This window comes from Ranitomeya variabilis, chromosome 2, assembly GCF_051348905.1.
Source record: "Ranitomeya variabilis isolate aRanVar5 chromosome 2, aRanVar5.hap1, whole genome shotgun sequence".
Lineage (NCBI taxonomy): Eukaryota > Metazoa > Chordata > Amphibia > Anura > Dendrobatidae > Ranitomeya > Ranitomeya variabilis.
Genome location: NC_135233.1, coordinates 191,920,790 through 191,939,842, shown reverse-complemented (window position 1 = coordinate 191,939,842; position 19,053 = coordinate 191,920,790). Strand labels below are relative to the sequence as shown.

The 19,053-nt window shown below is 47.6% G+C and overlaps 1 protein-coding gene across 1 annotated transcript in view; it reads right to left on the bottom strand.

Annotated features, from left to right (window-relative positions):
* The window catches only part of LOC143804843 (moesin), an 89,546-nt gene that overhangs the window by 8,286 nt on the left and 62,207 nt on the right, over positions 1-19,053 (bottom strand). The window contains exons 3-6 of the mRNA XM_077283343.1: positions 14,011-14,106; positions 9,219-9,493; positions 5,303-5,386; positions 3,454-3,600 (exon numbers count right to left, since the gene is read on the bottom strand). Of these exons, the coding sequence (XP_077139458.1) occupies positions 3,454-3,600; positions 5,303-5,386; positions 9,219-9,493; positions 14,011-14,106 (602 nt within the window). The remainder of the gene's footprint in view (positions 1-3,453; positions 3,601-5,302; positions 5,387-9,218; positions 9,494-14,010; positions 14,107-19,053) is intronic.

Here is a 19,053-nt window from a genome sequence, read left to right as displayed (position 1 = left end):
ACACTCAGATGTTATGTCAGAACATATTCTCACTGAAGTGTTCACCAGCCTCGTGGGGGCTTACATCTACTAAAGGGGTCAGAAAACCTCTCCATATATTACATTCCCCAGTGTAAGGCAAGACGAGCAGATCCTCTGCTCCTGCACTGGGTCATTCCAGGCTCGGGTAACAACGGTGCAGACCTCACATGGACCACAGTGAGCGGCCCCCTGAGGGAAGTGCGAGAACTGCAGACAATCCAGAGTGACACGAAGACACGCACGTGGCAGAAAAATGGCAATTGACACTGAATGGCGCCAGGGCAGAAGGTGCATATAGGGTATTTTTCTTTCACATTAGATAAGACCATATTTAATGAGGCTGCCCGAGTGGTGGACAACTCCTGTAACTCATGCACCTTGTATGGGAAAATCCAGTGGCAGGTTCTCCTTGAACCTGACTGCAAAAAAAAAAAAAAAAAAAAAAAAAAGCCCAACTCTATAGAGTGGATGGGCTAATCTGCCTCCCCAGCTGCCAGATACGGGCTAGGTGGTCCAGAAGTGTGTGATCCCACTGTCCTGCCCTTAGCCCACCACTTAAGTGATATGAGAAACAAGGAGGCCAGTGGGAGAGGAGTGGGAAGTGAGGTGGCAGAAAGGCTGGTGTTACAGGGTGGGAGGTGGAGGCGAAAACAGGCAATTACCCAGGTTCCCCCAGCAGTAGCAGAGTAGAGGGGTCAGCTAACCCCGGCCCACCCACATAGTCCCATGGGCAGTGACCGCCATTATTATACCAGGATCCAAGTAGTATCGTTTCCCCTTGCGGAGAGTGACATGATAAGCATGTCAAGGTGAGGAGACTTAGAGCCGCAATGCTCCTCTGGGAAGTATGCAAATTGTCTCTTCAGAGAGTAAGAGGACTAGAACTCTAGTGCCACCTATTGGATGTAGCAATCCTAACAGTCAATGTCGACCCTTTAACGAGCCTTGTCACATGACTTAGGATAATGGCCAAACCAGAATCTCAATTTGCAGACACTGTTTCGGGGTACTGCCCCTCGTTAGTGCAGAGTGGAGATCTGGTTTGGCTGATTGAGAGGCGTCTGACCGGGATCCAAGAAGTATCGTTTCTCCTTGCGGAGAGTGACATGTTAATAGTATAGTTGGATAGTATCCAACGATATTTCTGGTTTGGCTATTATCCTAAGTCTTGTGACAAGGCTCAATAAAGGGTCGGCATTGACTGTTAGGATTTCTACTTCCAATAGGTGGCACTAGAGTTCTAGTCCTCTTCCTCTCTGAAGAGACAATTTGCATAATTATACCAGCAAACTCTGCGGCAGAGCAGAACGATACGGTCATCCTGCTTTTCCGCTCTGCATTCTGTAAGCTGCAGGTTGCTTCATGCCTGTAGGGTGCAGAACGTCGGAAGCGCACATAGGACGTCAGCATCCCGCTGCAGGGGGCATGTCACCGTATAGCTCTGCCAGCGCTCAGATGGTGGACTGAGTTATCATACCGTATATAGTGAGCTGTGGGGCCATCATACCGTATATAGGGAGCTGTGGGGCCATCATACCGTATATAGGGAGCTGTGGGGCCATCATACCGTATATAGAGAGCTGTGGGGCCAACATACCGTATATAGGGAGCTGTGGTATATAGGTAGCTGGGGGGCCAACACTATATAGGGAGCTGGGGGCAAACATACTGTTTCTCCTTCAACCACTCGAGTGTTGCTTAAGGCTACGTTCACATTTGCGTTGTTGGGAGCAGCGTCGTCGACGGATACCGACGCATGCGTCATGCGCCCCTATCTTTAACATGGGGGGCGCATGGACATGCGCCGGTATGCGTTGCAATGCGTTTTAAGACGCATGCGTCATATTGACGCACAATACAGGGCGCAGAGGACGCTACTTGTAGCGCTTTCCCTGCGCCGAAATTCCTGATCTTTACTATCTTATGACAACGCATGTGTCGCAAAATGCTGCGTTGTGTACATGCGTTGTTTGTTGCGTCGCCAACGCTGCACCCAACAACGCAAATGTGAACGTAGCCTTAGCAGTATGCTTTGGGTCATTGTCTTGCTGGAAGATGAACAATCCCTGTCCCTGCTGCCGCAAAACATCCCACAGCATGAAGCTGCCACCATGTTTCACTGTGGGGATGGTATTCTTGGGGTGATGAGAAGTGTTTGTTTGGTGCTGGCATAGCGTTTACCTTGGTGGCCAAAGTTAATTCTTTGTCTCATCTGACCACAGCACCTTTCTCTATACATTTGGGGAGTCTCTCACATGTGTGATGACAAACTAAAAATAAGCCTTAGAATTTGTGTAGTGAAGGCTTTTTTCTGCCCACTCTTCCATAAAGGCCACCTCTATGGAGTATCTGGCTTATTGTGGTCATATGGAGAGATACTCCAGTCTCTGCTTAGGAACTCTGCGGCTCCTTCAGGGTTACCTTTTGGTCCCTGTACTGCCTCTCTGATTAATGCCCTCGCTGACTGGGTTGAGAGTTTTGGCGGACAGGCCTCTCTTGGCAGGTTTCTTGTGGTACCATGTTCTTTCCATGTGATAATAGATTTGATGGTGCTCCAGGGATCAGAGATTTGGATTTTTTTCTTTTATATATACACAACACAACCCTGACTTGATCTTTTCAACAACTTTGTCCTCGACGGTGGTGTTTGGAGATCTCCTTGGTCTTCGTGGTGCAGTTTGGAGATCTCCTTGGTCTTCGTGGTGGTGTTTGGAGATCTCCTTGGTCTAAGTGGTGGTGTTTGGAGATCTCCTTGGTCTTCATGGTATTTCGTTAGTGGTGCTTCCTGTTAATGGTGTTGCAGCCTCTGTGGCCTTTCAGCAATGTGTATACGGACTGACGTGTGACATTTAGATTGCACACAGGGGAGCGTCCTGTCACTAAGCATGGGACTTATGGAGGAAATTGCTTGCACAAGACATTTTTAGGGGCTTCACGGCAAAAAGGGGTGAATACATATGCACATGCCAATGTTTAGCTATTTAATCCCATACATTTAATTTCTACCTATATTTCTCTCACTTCACCAACTTAGACTATTTAGTGCTGATGCATCACAGACAAAATCGGATTACAAAAATATTTACACACCGGTTGTAATGCAAGAAAATACGTAAAAAGCCAAAGGGGTGGATACTTTTGCAAGCCACTGTAGGTGAATATATGTAAATTGGGCGAAACACAAAAATATAAACTGAAGGAAACAAATCTCTGTTATACGGTAGAAGTATTGGGGAAGTGCCACTGCACTGTGGCGCCCTCTGCTGGGACTGCATGCGAAGCACAACTATAAAAAGCTGCTATTAGGAGAAACCCCCTCAGTAGTTTCTCACCAACAGCCGTGCAATTGTATTCCTGGCTCATGGTCACTGCACAAGAGAAACATTGGGTACGCCATATTTTTCATGCTATTGACACCTTATAATACATTACCTGTCATTTTGCTCATAGATATTAAGTCCCAATGCGTCCACTCCAAGCCAAAGTTCAGAGCCCTTTTTATTCTTGATGCCAAAGTAGTTAACCCCGTACATTTCCAAATCCTGGGCGATTTTAAGGTACTCTAGAATGGCATCCTCTCTGAAAATCAGAACACCACCTTATTACAATGGGCAATAAATGAGACAGCATCCGTAATGAAAGTACAGAGAGCGACTCAGGGAAGGAAGCACAGCAACATCAGGAATGAGACCTCACCCTACTCCATCAGTGATCACAGTACAGAGGGAAGGAGGCACAGCAAAGGTGGACCAGGAGTGAGACCTCACCCTGCTCCATCAGTGATCACATAACATGGGGCAAATCAAGGAAGGAAGAACAGCAACATGGACCAGGAATGAGACCTCAACCTGCTCCATCAGTGATCACAGTACAGAGGGAAGGATGCACAGCAAAGGTGGACCAGGAGTGAGACCTCACCCTGCTCCATCAATGATCACACTACAGGGGGAAGAAAGCACAGCAACATGGACCAGGAGTGAGACCTCACCCTGCTCCATCAGTGATCACATAACATGGGGCGAATCAAGGAAGGAAGAACAGCAACATGGACCAGGAATGAGACCTCAACCTGCTCCATCAGTGATCACAGTACAGAGGGAAGGAAGCACAGCAACGTGGAGCAGGAGTGAGCCCTCACCTTTCTCCATCAGTTGATCACACAACATGGGGCGACTCAGGGAGGGAGGGAGGGGAGGGAAGGGAGGAAGGACTAACAGCAACATGATCAGGAATGAGACCTCACCCTGCTCCATCAGTAATCACAGTACAGAGGGAAGGAAGCACAGCAACGTGGACCAGGAGTGAGACCTCACCCTGCTCCATCAGTGATCACAGAACATGGGGCAACTCAAGGAAGGAAGAACAGCAACATGAATCAGGAATGAGAGCTCAACCTGTTCCATCAGTGATCACAGTACAGGGGGCGACTCAGGTAAGGAAGCACAGCAATGTGGATCAGGAATGAGATCTCACCCTGCACCATAAGTGATCACAGTACAGAAGGAAGGAAGCACATCAACTTGGACCAGGAGTGAGCCCTCACCTTTCTTCATCAGTTGATCACACAACATGGGGCGACTCAGGGAGGGAGGAAGGAAGGAAAGAAGGAAGAACGAACGAACAGCAACATGGATCAGGAATAAGACCTCACCCTGCTCCATCAGTGATCACAGTACAGAGGGAAGGAAGCACAGCAACGTGGACCAGGAGTGAGACCTCACTTTTCTCCATCAGTGATCACAGTACAGGGGGCGACTCAAGTAAGGAAGCACAGCAATGTGGATCAGGAATGAGATCTCACCCTGCACCAGTGATGACAGTATAGGGGGTGACTCAGGGAAGGAAGCACAGCAACGTGGATCAGGAATGAGACCTCAGCCTGCACCGCTGCTGCTCTTTCTGTGCACTGGCTGTAGCGTTGACATCGCCACAACAAATCACATCACACATCAGCCAATCACTATGCTCAGTGGCTCTCCTGAAATCATGAGCCACTGAATTCAATAATTGGCTGCAGTCCTGATGAGCCTTGCATTGAATACACAGAAATTGGAACAAGGTGGAGGCAGAGTACAGAGTGTTTTACGAGTATGCATCCTTTAGGAATTAAACTCTGTTGTATAGTGGAAAAACTTACACATCAACCAGTCGAACAGGTTTGAAAAGCCAGACCACCAAATGATTCTAATAAGCCAAACATACACCCCCATAGACCCCCCCAGAGTGAGGCGATGAGCTCATAGCAGCCTTCTGCCAGATGCCCTGCCCACTGGACTGTTACCTTAGCATGCCCCTGTGCTCCTCGTGCCAGACATGGATCCTGTCCTCCCACTGGTCTTTAGAGAGTTTGTGCTGCTCCAGAACTCTAGTCAGAGAAAGCAGAGAATGGTTACACACTATGTGGCTCCTAGTAACTGATTTACTTGCAAATTATTATTTCTGAAAATTAATTGAATCGAGGCAAACATCTCAGCCACGGTCATACTGACATTACCCAGAGTACAGCCATGATGTCACTCTAGTATGCAACATTAGCACCACCTAATGGTGACAAATGCACACAACAGTACTGATTCTATGTGTGCGGTATGTACGTACCATGCTGTATGTGCTGCAAAAAGAATGTGTGCGTACCGTGCTGTATGTGCTGTGAGAAGAATGTGTGCGGTGTGTATGTACCGTGCTGTAAGAAGATTGCGTGCGGTGTGTATGTACCACGCTGTATGTGCTGTAAGAAGATTGCGTGCAGTGTGTATGTACCACGCTGTATGTGCTGTAAGAAGAATGGGTGCGGTGTGTATGTACCGTGCTGTAAGAAGAATGTGTGCGGTGTGTATGTACCACGCTGTAAGAAGAATGTGTGCGTACCATGCTGTATGTGCTGTAATAAGAATGTGTGCGTACCATGCTGTAAGAAGAATGTGTGCGGTGTGTACGTACCGTGGTGTATGTGCTGTAAGAACAATGTGTGGGGTGTGTATGTACCGTGCTGTAAGAAGAATGTGTGAGGTGTGTATGTACCGTGCTGTATGTGCTGTAAGAAGAATGTGTGTGGTGTGTACGTACCATGCTGTATGTGCTGTAAGAAGAATGTGAGCGGTGTGTACGTACCACGCAGTATGTGCTGTAAGTCTACGTTCACATTAGCATTCGGCGCCGCAGCGTCACCGCATACGTCATGCGCCCCTATATTTAACATGGGGGCGCATGGACATGCGTTGTGCTGCGTTTTGCGACGCATGGCCGCAAGCGTTGGGCGCAGAGAACGCAACAAGTTGCATTTTTTTTGCGTCCAACTTTCGGCCAAAAAGGACGCATGCGTTGCAAAACGCAGCGTTTTAGCGTGCGTTTTGTTGCGGTTTTGCGTTGCATCGCCGACACTGCGGCGCACAACGCAAATGTGAACGTAGCCGAAGAAGAATGTGTGCGGTGTGTACGTACCATGCTGTATGTGCTGTAATAAGAATGTGTGTGGTGGGTACGTACCACACTGTATGTGCTGTAAGAAGAATGTGTGCGATGTGTGCGTACCATGCTGCATGTGCTGTAAGAACAATGTGTGTGTTGTGTATGTACCACGCTGTATGTGCTGTAAATGTGTGCGTACCATGCTGTATGTGCTGTAAGAAGAATGTGTGCGTACCATGCTGTAAGAAGAATGTGTGTGGTGTGTACGTACCACGCTGTATGTGCTGTAAGGCTACGTTCACATTTGTGTTGTGCAGCGTCGGCGACGCAACGCACAACGCAAATGTAAACGCATGCACAACGCAGCGTTTTGTGACGCATGCGTCCACTTTTGCATGGTTTTTGGCGCAGAAAAAACTGCATCATGCAGCGTCCTCTGCTCCCTGATGCATGCACCACAGTGACGCATGCATCACAAAACGCAAGTGCAAGGCATGTCCATGCGCCCCCCATGTTAAATATAGGGGCGCATGACGCATGCGTCGCCGCGGCTGCGCCTGACGCAACGCTAATGTGAACGTAGCCTAAGAAGAATGCGTGCGGTGTGTACGTACCGTGCTGTAAGAATGTGTGCGGTGTGTGTGTACCATGCTGTATGTGCTGTAAGAAGAATGTGCGCGGTGTGTAAGTACCACGCTGTATGTGCTGTAAGAAGAATGTGTGCGGTGTGTACGTACCATGCTGTATGTGCTGTAAGAAGAATGTGTGCGGTGTGTACGTACCACGCTGTATGTGCTGTAAGAATGTGTGCGGTGTGTACGTACCATGCTGTATATGCTGTATGTGCTCTAAGAAGAATGTGTGCGGTGTGTAAGTACCACGCTGTATGTGCTGTAAGAAGAATGTGTGCGGTGTGTACGTACCATGCTGTATGTGCTGTAAGAAGAATGTCTGCGGTGTGTACGTACCACGCTGTATGTGCTGTAAGAATGTGTGCGGTGTGTACGTACCATGCTGTATATGCTGTATGTGCTCTAAGAAGAATGTGTGCTGTGTGTATGTACCATGCTGTAAGAAGAATGTGTGTGTTGTGTACGTACCATGCTGTATGTGCTGTAAAAAAAAAAAAAAAAAAAAAAAAAAATCAACAAAAAAATGGTTTATGTGGTGAACATTGTGCATCTCCAGTGTTGATACAGAGGATTGACTGCAGCCCTTTATCAGAGCGATGCCTCAGTACAGCAGGAATACTGGGCATTCCCATATTTAGCATTGATGGCGTACCCATGTAATCAGGAGTGGTGATAAGTACAGTGGTGACGTGTTTTCATGCTTTTCCTCTGACTATTCCATTCCTGGTTTTGGCTACAAATAATGCAGTAAGATACGGACTAAATACTGAAGGTGTGAATACGGCGCAGAATACCGCAGAATATCAATTCTTTCAGCGTTTTCGATTCATTGAATCAAATGAATAAAACCTGCATGAAATACGTGGATAATGTGTTTCCGGCCATCACTTTTACATCTGGAAAAAATGCTGCAAAAAAGTCCCGTGTGACCATAACATGTGGAACACTACAGGAAGGAGCCAACACACCATGTGCTTGGCTCCCAGACTGGGGCTGCGTCTGCCGGCGCTCACTGCAGCCCATCAGCAGCCGGGTGACCGCACTATGAAGGCTGAAGTCCATCCGTGGCCCCTGACGGTCCGCTGTGGCTGCAGATAACCGGCGCTTGCGGACCAACTTCAGTCTTCATTGTCCTGTCCAGCACAGTTTGGTCTAACAGAAGGCTGCAGCCAAAAGGCTGACGATCGGCTGCAGCATGCATGCACAGCACGTGAGGGACAACAGACACCGCGCAGAGATCACTGGGAAAGCAACAGTGACCCAGGAGCATACAGGGGGTTTTATTTTACTTGAAACACTAACATTTCAGAAGGGGTCTTCTGGTAGTGGACCCCCTATTTCATGGGGAATTGTAGTCCTTTAACTAGCTCTGGGCTGAGAACTATTTCTTCTGTATATGACATGGCTCAGCGTCAAGGAGAAGCTTCACAGCACTATTACACAGCGAGCCGAAAGCGGAAATCACCATTACATCCCATCTTCTGATCTCAGCGGGTGCAATGTACAGCGGGCAGGACATGTGTTCCCTTCGATTCAGTGGGAGCATCAGGACCTTGTCCCCAACCAGTCACTGCCATGGCTTAAAAGATGCAAAAGAAGCCTGATGAAATAATCGTTATTCTTAAAGATGACTTGTCACTTTTTTAAAAATCCCTGAGTTTGCCGCCGTTTTCCATTTTACGCTGCGTCGCTCCATTGTCGAGATATTCACATTTGTATCTTTTGGAGCGCAGTTTGTGAAATCTCTGCTTATAGTACAAACTGCGCTTCTTCAGAGTCTTCTCTAGCGGTGTGTGCGGCCATCTACATTTAGACACTGCCAATCACAGTAATGGGGAGGAAGGGTTGAAAGCGCACCCCTCCCCCCGCGCACCCCTCCCCCCCCCCAGAGAAGACCATGAATAAATGCCAATGTAAAATTGCAAAGAAGAGATTTCACATATTGCTCTTCAGAAGAAACAATGGGAATATCTCTGCAATGGAGCGACGCAGCACAAAATGGAAAAGGGCATCAGAATCAGGGGAGCTCAGGGAGTTTTACAAGGTTCCGTATTTAACTCAAATATTTTGAGCTAGTGACAGGTCCTCTTCAAGTGGAATGCCCAATCTTGCTTATGATTACATTGGAAAGGTGTTAGAAATTTAGAGTATCCTTACCTCTGAGGAAGCAGCTTGTCTTGGGATAAATAGCCTGGTTTTTGGACATCCTTGTTGAAGTCCCCATACTTGGCCTGCACGGCATATGAAGCCAGCAGCACTGCAGTCTCCGGAGGACAGTAAATGTCGTCGTTCAGAATGCCTTCTTTAACTTGGAGAAAGAAGAGTCGCTGCGTGATATCTTGGATTAATTCCTCAGAAACGTCTTCGGGGTAGAATTTGGCACGAAACTTGAAAAGCAATGGACTATCTTTCCGTACATCCTGAGCAGTGACCTGACGAAGAACCAGGGTTACAATTTAGAAGGTGACATAAAGAGCACGACTTGTACTTTGCAATACTTTTAACCCCTTCCCGACCTTTGACGCCACGTAGGCGTCATGAAAACCCGTGCCAATCCGACCCATGACGCCTATGTGGCGTCATGGAATGATCGCGTCCCTGCAGATCGGGTGAAAGGGTTAACTCCAATTTCACCCGATCTGCAGGAACAGGGGGAGTGGTACTTCAGCCCAGGGGGGGTGGCTTCACCCCCCCGTGGTTACGATCGCTTTGATTGGCTGTTGAAAGTGAAACTGCCAATCAGAGCGATTTGTAATATTTCACCTAAAAAACTGGTGAAATATTACAATCCAGCCATGGCCGATGCTGCAATATCATCGGCCATGGCTGGAAAACCTAATCTGTCCCCCCCCACACCCACCGATCTCCTCCCCAGTCCTCCGTTATGTGGTCCGCCCCCCTAAGTCGTCCTGTCCGCTCCCCCGTCCTCCTGCCCGCTCCCCCCATGCTCCGATGCCACCCCCCCATCCTCCGATCCACCCCCCCATGCTCAGACCCCCCCCCCCTCATACTTACCGAGCCTCCGGGCGTCCGTGCGTCTTCTCCAAGGGCGCCGCCATCTTCCAAAATGGCGGGCGCATGCGCAGTGCGCCCGCCGAATCTGCCGGCCGGCAGATACGTTCCAGGTATATTTTGATCACTGCGATATAACCTATCACAGTGATCAAAATAAAAAAAAAAATAGTAAATGACCCCCCCCCCTTTATCACCCCCATAGGTACGGACAATAATTAAAAAAAAAAAAAGGAAAATATATTTTTTTCTTTTTCCACTAGGGTTAGGGTTAGAACTAGTGTTAGGGTTAGAACTAGGGTTAGGGTTAGGGCACGTGCACACAGTGCGGATTTGGCTGCGGATCCGCAGCGGATTGGCCGCGGATCCGCAGCGGATCGGCCGCTGCGAATTCGTAGCAGATCGGCCGCTGCGAATTCGTAGCAGTTTTCAATCAGGTTTACATTACCATGTACACCTATGGAAAACAAAATCCGCTGTGCCCATGGTGCGGAAAATACAGCGTTTTACACCTGTTCCTCAATAGGAATCCGCAGGTGAAATCTGCACAAAAAAAAACACTGGAAATCCGCTGTAAATCCGCAGGTAAAACGCAGTGCCTTTTACCTGCGGATTTTTAAAAAATGGTGCGGAAAAATCTCACACGAATCCGCAACGTGGGCACATAGATTTAGGGTTGGAATTAGGGCTAGGGTTGGAAATAGGGTTAAGATTAGGCTTGTTGTTAGGGTTACGGATAGGGTTAGAGGTGTGTTGGGGTTACAGTTGTGGTTAGGGTTGGGATTAGGGTAAGGGTTGGGATTAGGGTTAGGGTTGGGATTAGGGTTACGGGTGTGTTGGGGTTAGGGTTGTGATTAGGTTTATGGCTACAGTTGGGATTAGGGTTAGGGGTGTGTTGGGGTTAGTGTTGAAGTTAGAATTGAGGGGTTTCCACTGTTTAGGCACATCAGGGGTCTCCAAACGCAACATGGCGCCACCACTGATTCCAGCCAATCTTGCACTCAAAAAGTTAAATGGTGCTCCCTCCCTTCCAAGCCCCGACGTGCGCCCAAACAGTGGTTTACCCCCACATATGGGGTACAAGCGTACTCAGGACAAACTGGGCAACAACTATTGGGGTCCAATTTCTCCTGTTACCCTTGCAAAAATAAAAAAATGACTTGCTAAAACATAATTTTTGAGGAAAGAACAATTATTTTTTATTTTCACGGCTCTGCGTTGTAAACTTCTGTGAAGCACTTGGGGTTTGAAAGTGCTCACCACACATCTAGATAAGTTCCTTGGGGGGGTCTAGTTTCCAAAATGGGGTCACTTGTGGGGTGTTTCTACTGTTTAGGCACATCAGGGGCTCTGCAAAAGTAACATGATGCCCGCAGACCATTCCATCAAAGTCTGCATTCCAAATCGTCACTACTTCCCTTCCGAGCCCCGGCATGTGCCCAAACAGTGGTTTACCCCCACATATGGGGTATCAGTGTACTCAGGAGAAACTGGACAACAACTTTTGGGGTCAAATTTCTCCTGTTACCCTTGGGAAAATTAAAAAATTCTGGGCTAAAAAAATATTTTTGAGGAAAGAAAACCATTTATTATTTTCACGGCTCTACGTTATAAACTTCTGTGAAGCACTTGGGGGTTCAAAGTGCTCACCACACATCTAGATTAGTTCCATGGGAGGTCTAGTTTCCAAAATGGGGTCAATTGTGCAGGAGCTCCAATGTTTAGGCACACAGGGGCTCTCCAAACGCTACATGGTGTCCGCTAATGATTGAAGCTAATTTTCCATTCAAAAAGCCAAATGGCGTGCCTTCCCTTCCGAGCCCTGCCCCCAAACAGTGGTTTACCCCCACATATGGGGTATCATCGTACTCAGGACAAACTGGACAACAACATTTGGGGTCCAATTTCTCCTATTACCCTTGGGAAAATAAAAAATTCCGGGCTAAAAATCATTTTTGAGGAAAGAAAAATAATTTTTTATTTTCATGGCTCTGCGTTATAAACTTCTGTGAAGCACTTGGGGGTTCAAAGTACTCACCACACATCTAGATTAGTTCCTTGCGGGGTCTAGTTTCCAAAATGGGGTCACTTGTAGGGGAGCTCCAATGTTTAGGCACACAGGGGCTCTCCAAACGCGACATGGTGTCCGCTAACGATTGGAGCCAATTTTTCATTCAAAAAGTCAAATGGTGCTCCTTCCCTTCCGAGCCCTTCCGTGCGCCCAAACAGTGGTTTACCCACACATATGAGGTATCAGCGTACTCAGGACAAATTGCACAACAACGTTCGTGGTCTAGTTTCTCCTTTTACCCTTGGGAAAATAACAAAATTGTTGCTAAAAGATAATTTTTGGGACTAAAAAGTTAAATGTTCATTTTTTCCTTCCATGTTGCTTCTGCTGCTGTGAAACACCTGAAGGGTTAATAAACTTCTTGAATGTGGTTTTGAGCACCTTGAGGGGTGCAGTTTTTAGAATGGTGTCACTTTTGGGTATTTTCTGCCATATAGAACCCTCAAACTGACTTCAAATGTGAGGTGGTCCCTAAAAAAAATGGTTTTGTAAATTTTGTTGTAAAAATTAGAAATCACTGGTCAAATTTTAACCCTTATAACTTCCTAGCAAAAAAAAAAAAATTGTTTCCAAAATTGTGCTGATGTAAAGTAGACATGTGGGAAATGTTATTTATTAGCTATTTTGTGTCACATAACTCTCTGGTTTAACAGAATAAAAATTCAAAATGTGAAAATTGAGAAATTTTCAAAATTTTCGCCAAATTTCAGTTTTTTTTCACAAATAAACTCAGAAATTATCGACCTAAATTTACCACTAACATGAAGCCGAATATGTCACGAAAAAACAATCTCAGAATTGCTAGGATCCGTTGAAGCGTTCCTGAGTTATTACCTCATAAAGGGACACTGGTCAGAATTGCAAAAAATGGCCAGGTCATTAAGGTCAAAATAGGCTGGGTCATGAAGGGGTTAAGTCACTATTCCTCATTTTTTTCTTCTTGTGATATTCACTGACATTTTATTTGTTAAATTCATCCAAAGTATACATGTGAACATGAATTTTGCACAAAATAAAAAAATTGCATATGTAAAATCACTTCAGGAAGGGGACAGCACTTAGATTGCACCAAATTTGGAGACTTTATAAAAAGTTGTCATTGATGAACCTGAACATGGGGGGAAAAAAACAAAACAAAACACTGGTGGACACAAACTAGATTAAAAAAAAAAGTACAATTTATAAAAAGAGGCAAAAAAACAAAACAAAAAACAACCAACAAAAACTTGATAAAACAAAAAGTGTAACTGCAGTAATGAATCGAGCCCCAAGTGTCTGTTGAATTCAAGATAAAAGGCAGCAAGTAAACTGGTAGAAAGCGCCTGTGAGAGGGAATCTGTCACCAGGTTTTTGCCATCTAATCTGAGAGCAGCATATTGTAGGGCCAGAGACCCTGATTCCACTGATGTGTCACTTACTGGGCTGCTTGCTGTAGTTTTGATAATCTCCTGCTGACAAAACTGTAGTGTTAAAACTAGAGGACTAGTAAACCTGCTGCCATGTCGTCCTCCATATTCACAAACTCTGGATAACTCCACCCACACCACAGATTGGCTGCTTTGTGTGTACACAGTGCATAGGCAGAAACCTTATACAGAGCTCAGCATTCAGAGAACTGCTAGATCTGCAGCTGATAAAACAGATTTTATGAGAACTGCAGCAAGCAGCCCAGTAAGTGACATCACTGGAGTCAGGGTTCCTGTCGCGACATCATGCTGCTCTCAGATGATAGGAAAAACCTGCTGAGTGATTTCCTTTACAAAGGGCGTGGAGCACTGGAGGCTGACCTGAAATGACACCCAAGGCCACACACAGAGGAGAACGCTACAAAGTGTAACCAGAAGAACAGAACAGCTGAAGTGTTACCTTTTTGTTGAGCTTTAGCCATGTGGAGAAGCCCTTTGTGTCCTGGTACTGGAGCCCAAAGAACCAAACCTCACGAAGGCCAATGGTTTTCACAACCTAAGGAGAAGATAGAAAAAGATGTTCATGAAATCAGGTTTGTGTTTGTGCTGTACAGACTGCCGGACGTGCGAGCGAGTCCTGTGTTGTATAATGAGCGCATGTCACTAATAACCGATTACTCCTGGTACGGACGGGTATTAGGTGACATTCCTGCAAGACAGACCGGAGACCGTGCTACAGAAGCTAGAGAAATGTAACAAATCATTCATAGAATTCCAGGAGAAAGGAGACGAGCCACATAATGCAGATTCAATGAAAACATGCTACTGTATCTTTAAAGATGACCTGTCACTTGTGTTTGACACCTTGTAACAATCCCCGTGCTTCCCCGATTCTGATGTTTTTTTATTTTGCGCTGCGTCGCTCCATTGCAGAGATATTCACATTTGTTGCATTTAGAGCTCAGTATGTGAAATCTTGGCTTGTGGTGCAATTATGCATTTCTCTACAGTCTTCTCTGGCGATGTACGCTTTCACCCCTCCTTACCAGATGCTGCCAATCACAGCTTGGCAGTGTCTGAAACTACTAGATTACTGCCGAGAAGTGATTACCAACATGTTGGGGGAAAAAAAAAAAATGTCCAGTTGCAATACGAGCAGAGATTTCACATACTGCACTCCAAAAGCAACAAATGACATTATCTCTGCAATGGAGCGACGCAGAGCAAAATGGAAAACAGCGGCAGAATCAGGGGGTCTCGTGGATTATCACAATGTATTTAAGTCCTTTGTAAATGGAAAATAGTATCCGTGAACAGTTAGTCTATGAGCTTCACTACATTTATATTTGTAAAATTATTTTAATACCGGGATGATAAATAACTTCTCTGTACCAAGAAACAGAGCAAGCCCCCAAATAATCCCAGCATAGCCCCGTGACAACACCATACAACTGCACAAAGCTCATGTGGTAAAAAAAGAACAGAGGCAACGCTGCAGCCGATCACCGTGCACACAACGCAGTGATGCAGACTACGGCCACTCATGTCAGACATCAGTCCGTTCCTGGTAGACAGAGATTAAATCGCAGTCCGATTCCTGATAAACCTTCCACAATGAATGTCTGATGCAATAATCTTATAAAGTGCACCGCAGGGAGCGAGCAGTCAGTAACCACAAGCTGCGGTTCCATGCTGTGAATAACTGTCGGTGGTCCGGCCGCTCAGAAAACAACGCATGTAATGGAAAGAAACAATCTAAGATAAAACCGCTATCAGTCTGCTGTCAGCAGTGCGACAGACAGCAGCTGAGAGCAAGCGCTCCACCACCGGGAAAACCTCCTGCGGGACAATAATGATGGCCCGTACCATGGTGGACCCTCAAATTACCAGCAACTGTCCAGGCCGGACCCCAAGCCCGGGGTGTATGTGGGATTTGTTGTATTTCAGCCATAGGAGAAAACTGGAAATAACGTTGGCACACTTTCTAGGTGACCTAGGGGCCCTTAGACGGCTTGTAAATGAGCGCCCATTCAGGATTCCTCAACACTGGCGCTGCTCACACTGGTCTGGAGGGCACGTGTTGGAGAAGTAGAGCACCTCGCCACAAGTCTTACTGGTGTGGGGGGCGAGATCCCAGGAGCGGGGCACAAACGAATACCACAAAAGTAACATTACTGGGCAACTCCACAATGTGCAAACAATGTGGGACACTTTTTGAAGCGATTCACTTGCAGAATTGCTTTGATGAATTGGGGCCTAAATCTTATTAAAAGAAAAAGTTTCCAATCTTAAAAAAATGATAGATCTTAATTTTTAAATGCATTTTTAAAAGAATCTTGTTATCGTATTCATGTGGCCCACACCAAAGGCAGCAGGAATCTAATCCTGGCAGCGAGACTGCACAATTGCTCTGCAGATCCGGCCGGGGAGGACAACAGTCCGGCACCACACCCGGCTGACTATTCCCAGCGCTGCTGCCGGTGATTGACAGGTTCCGTGTGTGTGTGTGTGTGTGTGTGTGTGTGTGTGTGTGTGTGTGTGTGTGTGTGTGTGTGTGTGTCACAAGAGAAAACGATCACCGGCAGCAGCGCAGGAAGAGTCACCCGGGCAGCATCACACGGATCTAGAACTTGTGTTTTCTCTGCAATGCTGGAGTATTACAGGCAGACATCCCCGGCTGCGGCTTGTGAAGCATGAACCCGGAAATAATTCTATGGACCCTTTACACCGGTGTCCACAGCACATTCCCGACTGACTATGGCGGACGTACTGCCGACTCAATATTTCAGCAGAAAAGATACAGTCTGGTTATTTCTCAATTATAATGGATACATTTAAAATCATTACAAAAAGATATAATTAAGGAATAAAGAATTATTATTGCTAATTGTTTGCACGCTGCCCATTGCTTTGCATGGGGGCGATGGTTGTATAGAACTGGACATCAATCAACTGAGAGGAGCCAAAACACAAAGATAGTTTAAAGAATTAAAAAACCTCTGTGCCAGTGAGCTCACCGAGATCTGCAGTTAACTCCTTCTGCAGCCAGCAGCAGAACCTGTAATACAGAGGCTACGTATGGCAGCAAAAAACAAAGTCCCCGAAAACATTGTATGAGGAGGTCAACAAGTCACAGGGTCAATACCAATCAATGAGCTGCTTGGAGCCCACACCGACGGAGCCCACACCGACGGAGCACATCAGAGCATTGATTTTGGCACACCCCATTCTGAAATATACCCTAAACTTGGCAAAACCCCACATTCTGCCACACCATGCTCGCCCGGCCAGGTCACTACCAGTACTACATCTCTGGTGACTTTCTCGTGTGCCGCTGCGCTCAGCACCATCACACCCAGTCCGGAGCTCTATAGATTGTGTGAACCACAGAGTCTACACAGCGAGGACTCGAGTTTGCAGGAAATTTGAGACATTCGTGGGGACAGCCGGGGCCATCACTTTGGGGCAAAGTATCCCAAATTCCCCCCATGCACCCATACTACAGCCACGTGCACGGGCCGCAGGAACAGCAACTCCGCTTCATCAAGGATCAGCTTGGGTTCAGGGTTTCGACAAAGTTATAAACCCAGAATAAATGGAGAAATACAAAACCTTGCGATAAACCGGCCACGCAGACTCGTCCTCTGTCCCCGAGATCGGTTTTGTAGGTCAGAGGAAATAAATGATCCGGCCACGTGGCAGCAGATCACCACGAGGGACAACTGCAGCCCGGCCATGACACCCAGCTGACCGGAGAATAAGACTGACCGGGCCCCCTCCTCAGTGACCTAACCAGGGGGCCGAGGATCAGCAGACTGTCCGCAGCTTACTTATTGCAGAGTGGCCACAGTGTGTGTGTGTGTGTGTGTGTGTGTGTGTGTGTGTGTGTGTGTGTGTGTGTGTGTGTGTGTGTGTGTGTGTGTGTCCGGCAGAGCGGCCGAAGAGGGGGCAGACGGGCAGAGCAGCCAAAGAAAGGGGGGCGGGAAACACACTGGCAGAGCAGCCAAACAAAGGAGGGGGGGAGCACACGGGCAGAGCAGCCGAAGAGGATGGGGGACACTGGCACAGCGGCGGACACACATGCAGAGCGGCCTGGGGGGGGGTTGGTTGGACACAGGCAGAGCAGCCAGAGGGTGAGGGGGGGGGGGGGGCACACAGGTAGAGCGACTGAGGAGGCGAGGAAACAGGCACAGCGGCCGAAGAGGGGTGGTTCGACTCATGGGCAGAGCAACCGGGGAGTGGGGGGAGACACGGGCACAGCGGCCGGAGAAGGGAGGAAAAGGGCACATGGCATACCATGTGGGGACTCGGCCTCTTAGGGTATGTGCACACGTTGCGGTTTTCACTGCGGATTTTCACGCGGTTTCTTCTGCGGATTTTCAACTGCACTTTCCTATTGGTGCAGGTTGAAAACCACTGCGGAATCCGCAGAAAGCAGTGACATGCTACTTCTTTTTTTCCGCAGCGAATCCGCGCTGAATTTTCCGCAGCATGTGCACTGCGGATTTTGTTTTCCGTAGGTTAACATTGTACTGTACACCGCATGGAAAACTGCTGCGGATCCGCAGCGTCAAATCCGCTGTGGATCCACAGCAAAAACCGCAGCGTGTGCACATAGCCTTACTCCTGGACATAGTAACATAGCCTGAGACTTCCAGCACACGGCATACCATGCGGGGACTCGGCCTCTTACTACTGGACATAGTAACATAGCCTGAGACTTCCAGCACACGGCATACCATGCGGGGACTCGGCCTCTTACTCCTGGACATAGTAACATAGCCTGAGACTTCCAGCACACGGCATACCATGCGGGGACTCAGCCTCTTACTCCTGGACATAGTAACATAGCCTGAGACTTCCAGCACACGGCATACCATGCGGGGACTCGGCCTCTTACTACTGGACATAGTAACATAGCCTGAGACTTCCAGCACACGGCATACCATGCGGGGACTCGGCCTCTAACTCCTGGACATAGTAACATAGCCTGAGACTTCCAGCACACGGCATACCATGCGGGGACTCAGCCTCTTACTCCTGGACATAGTAACATAGCCTGAGACTTCCAGCACACGGCATACCATGCGGGGACTCAGCCTCTTACTCCTGGACATAGTAACATAGCCTGAGACTTCCAGCACACGGCATACCATGCGGGGACTCGGCCTCTTACTACTGGACATAGTAACATAGCCTGAGACTTCCAGCACACGGCATACCATGCGGGGACTCGGCCTCTAACTCCTGGACATAGTAACATTGCCTGAGACTTCCAGCACACGGTATACCATGCGGGGACTCTGCCTCTTACTACTGGACATAGTAACATAGTCTGAGACTTCCAGCACACGGTATACCATGCGGGGACTCTGCCTCTTACTACTGGACATAGTAACATAGCCTGAGACTTCCAGCACACGGCATACCATGCGGGGACTCGGCCTCTAACTCCTGGACATAGTAACATAGCCTGAGACTTCCAGCACACGGCATACCATGC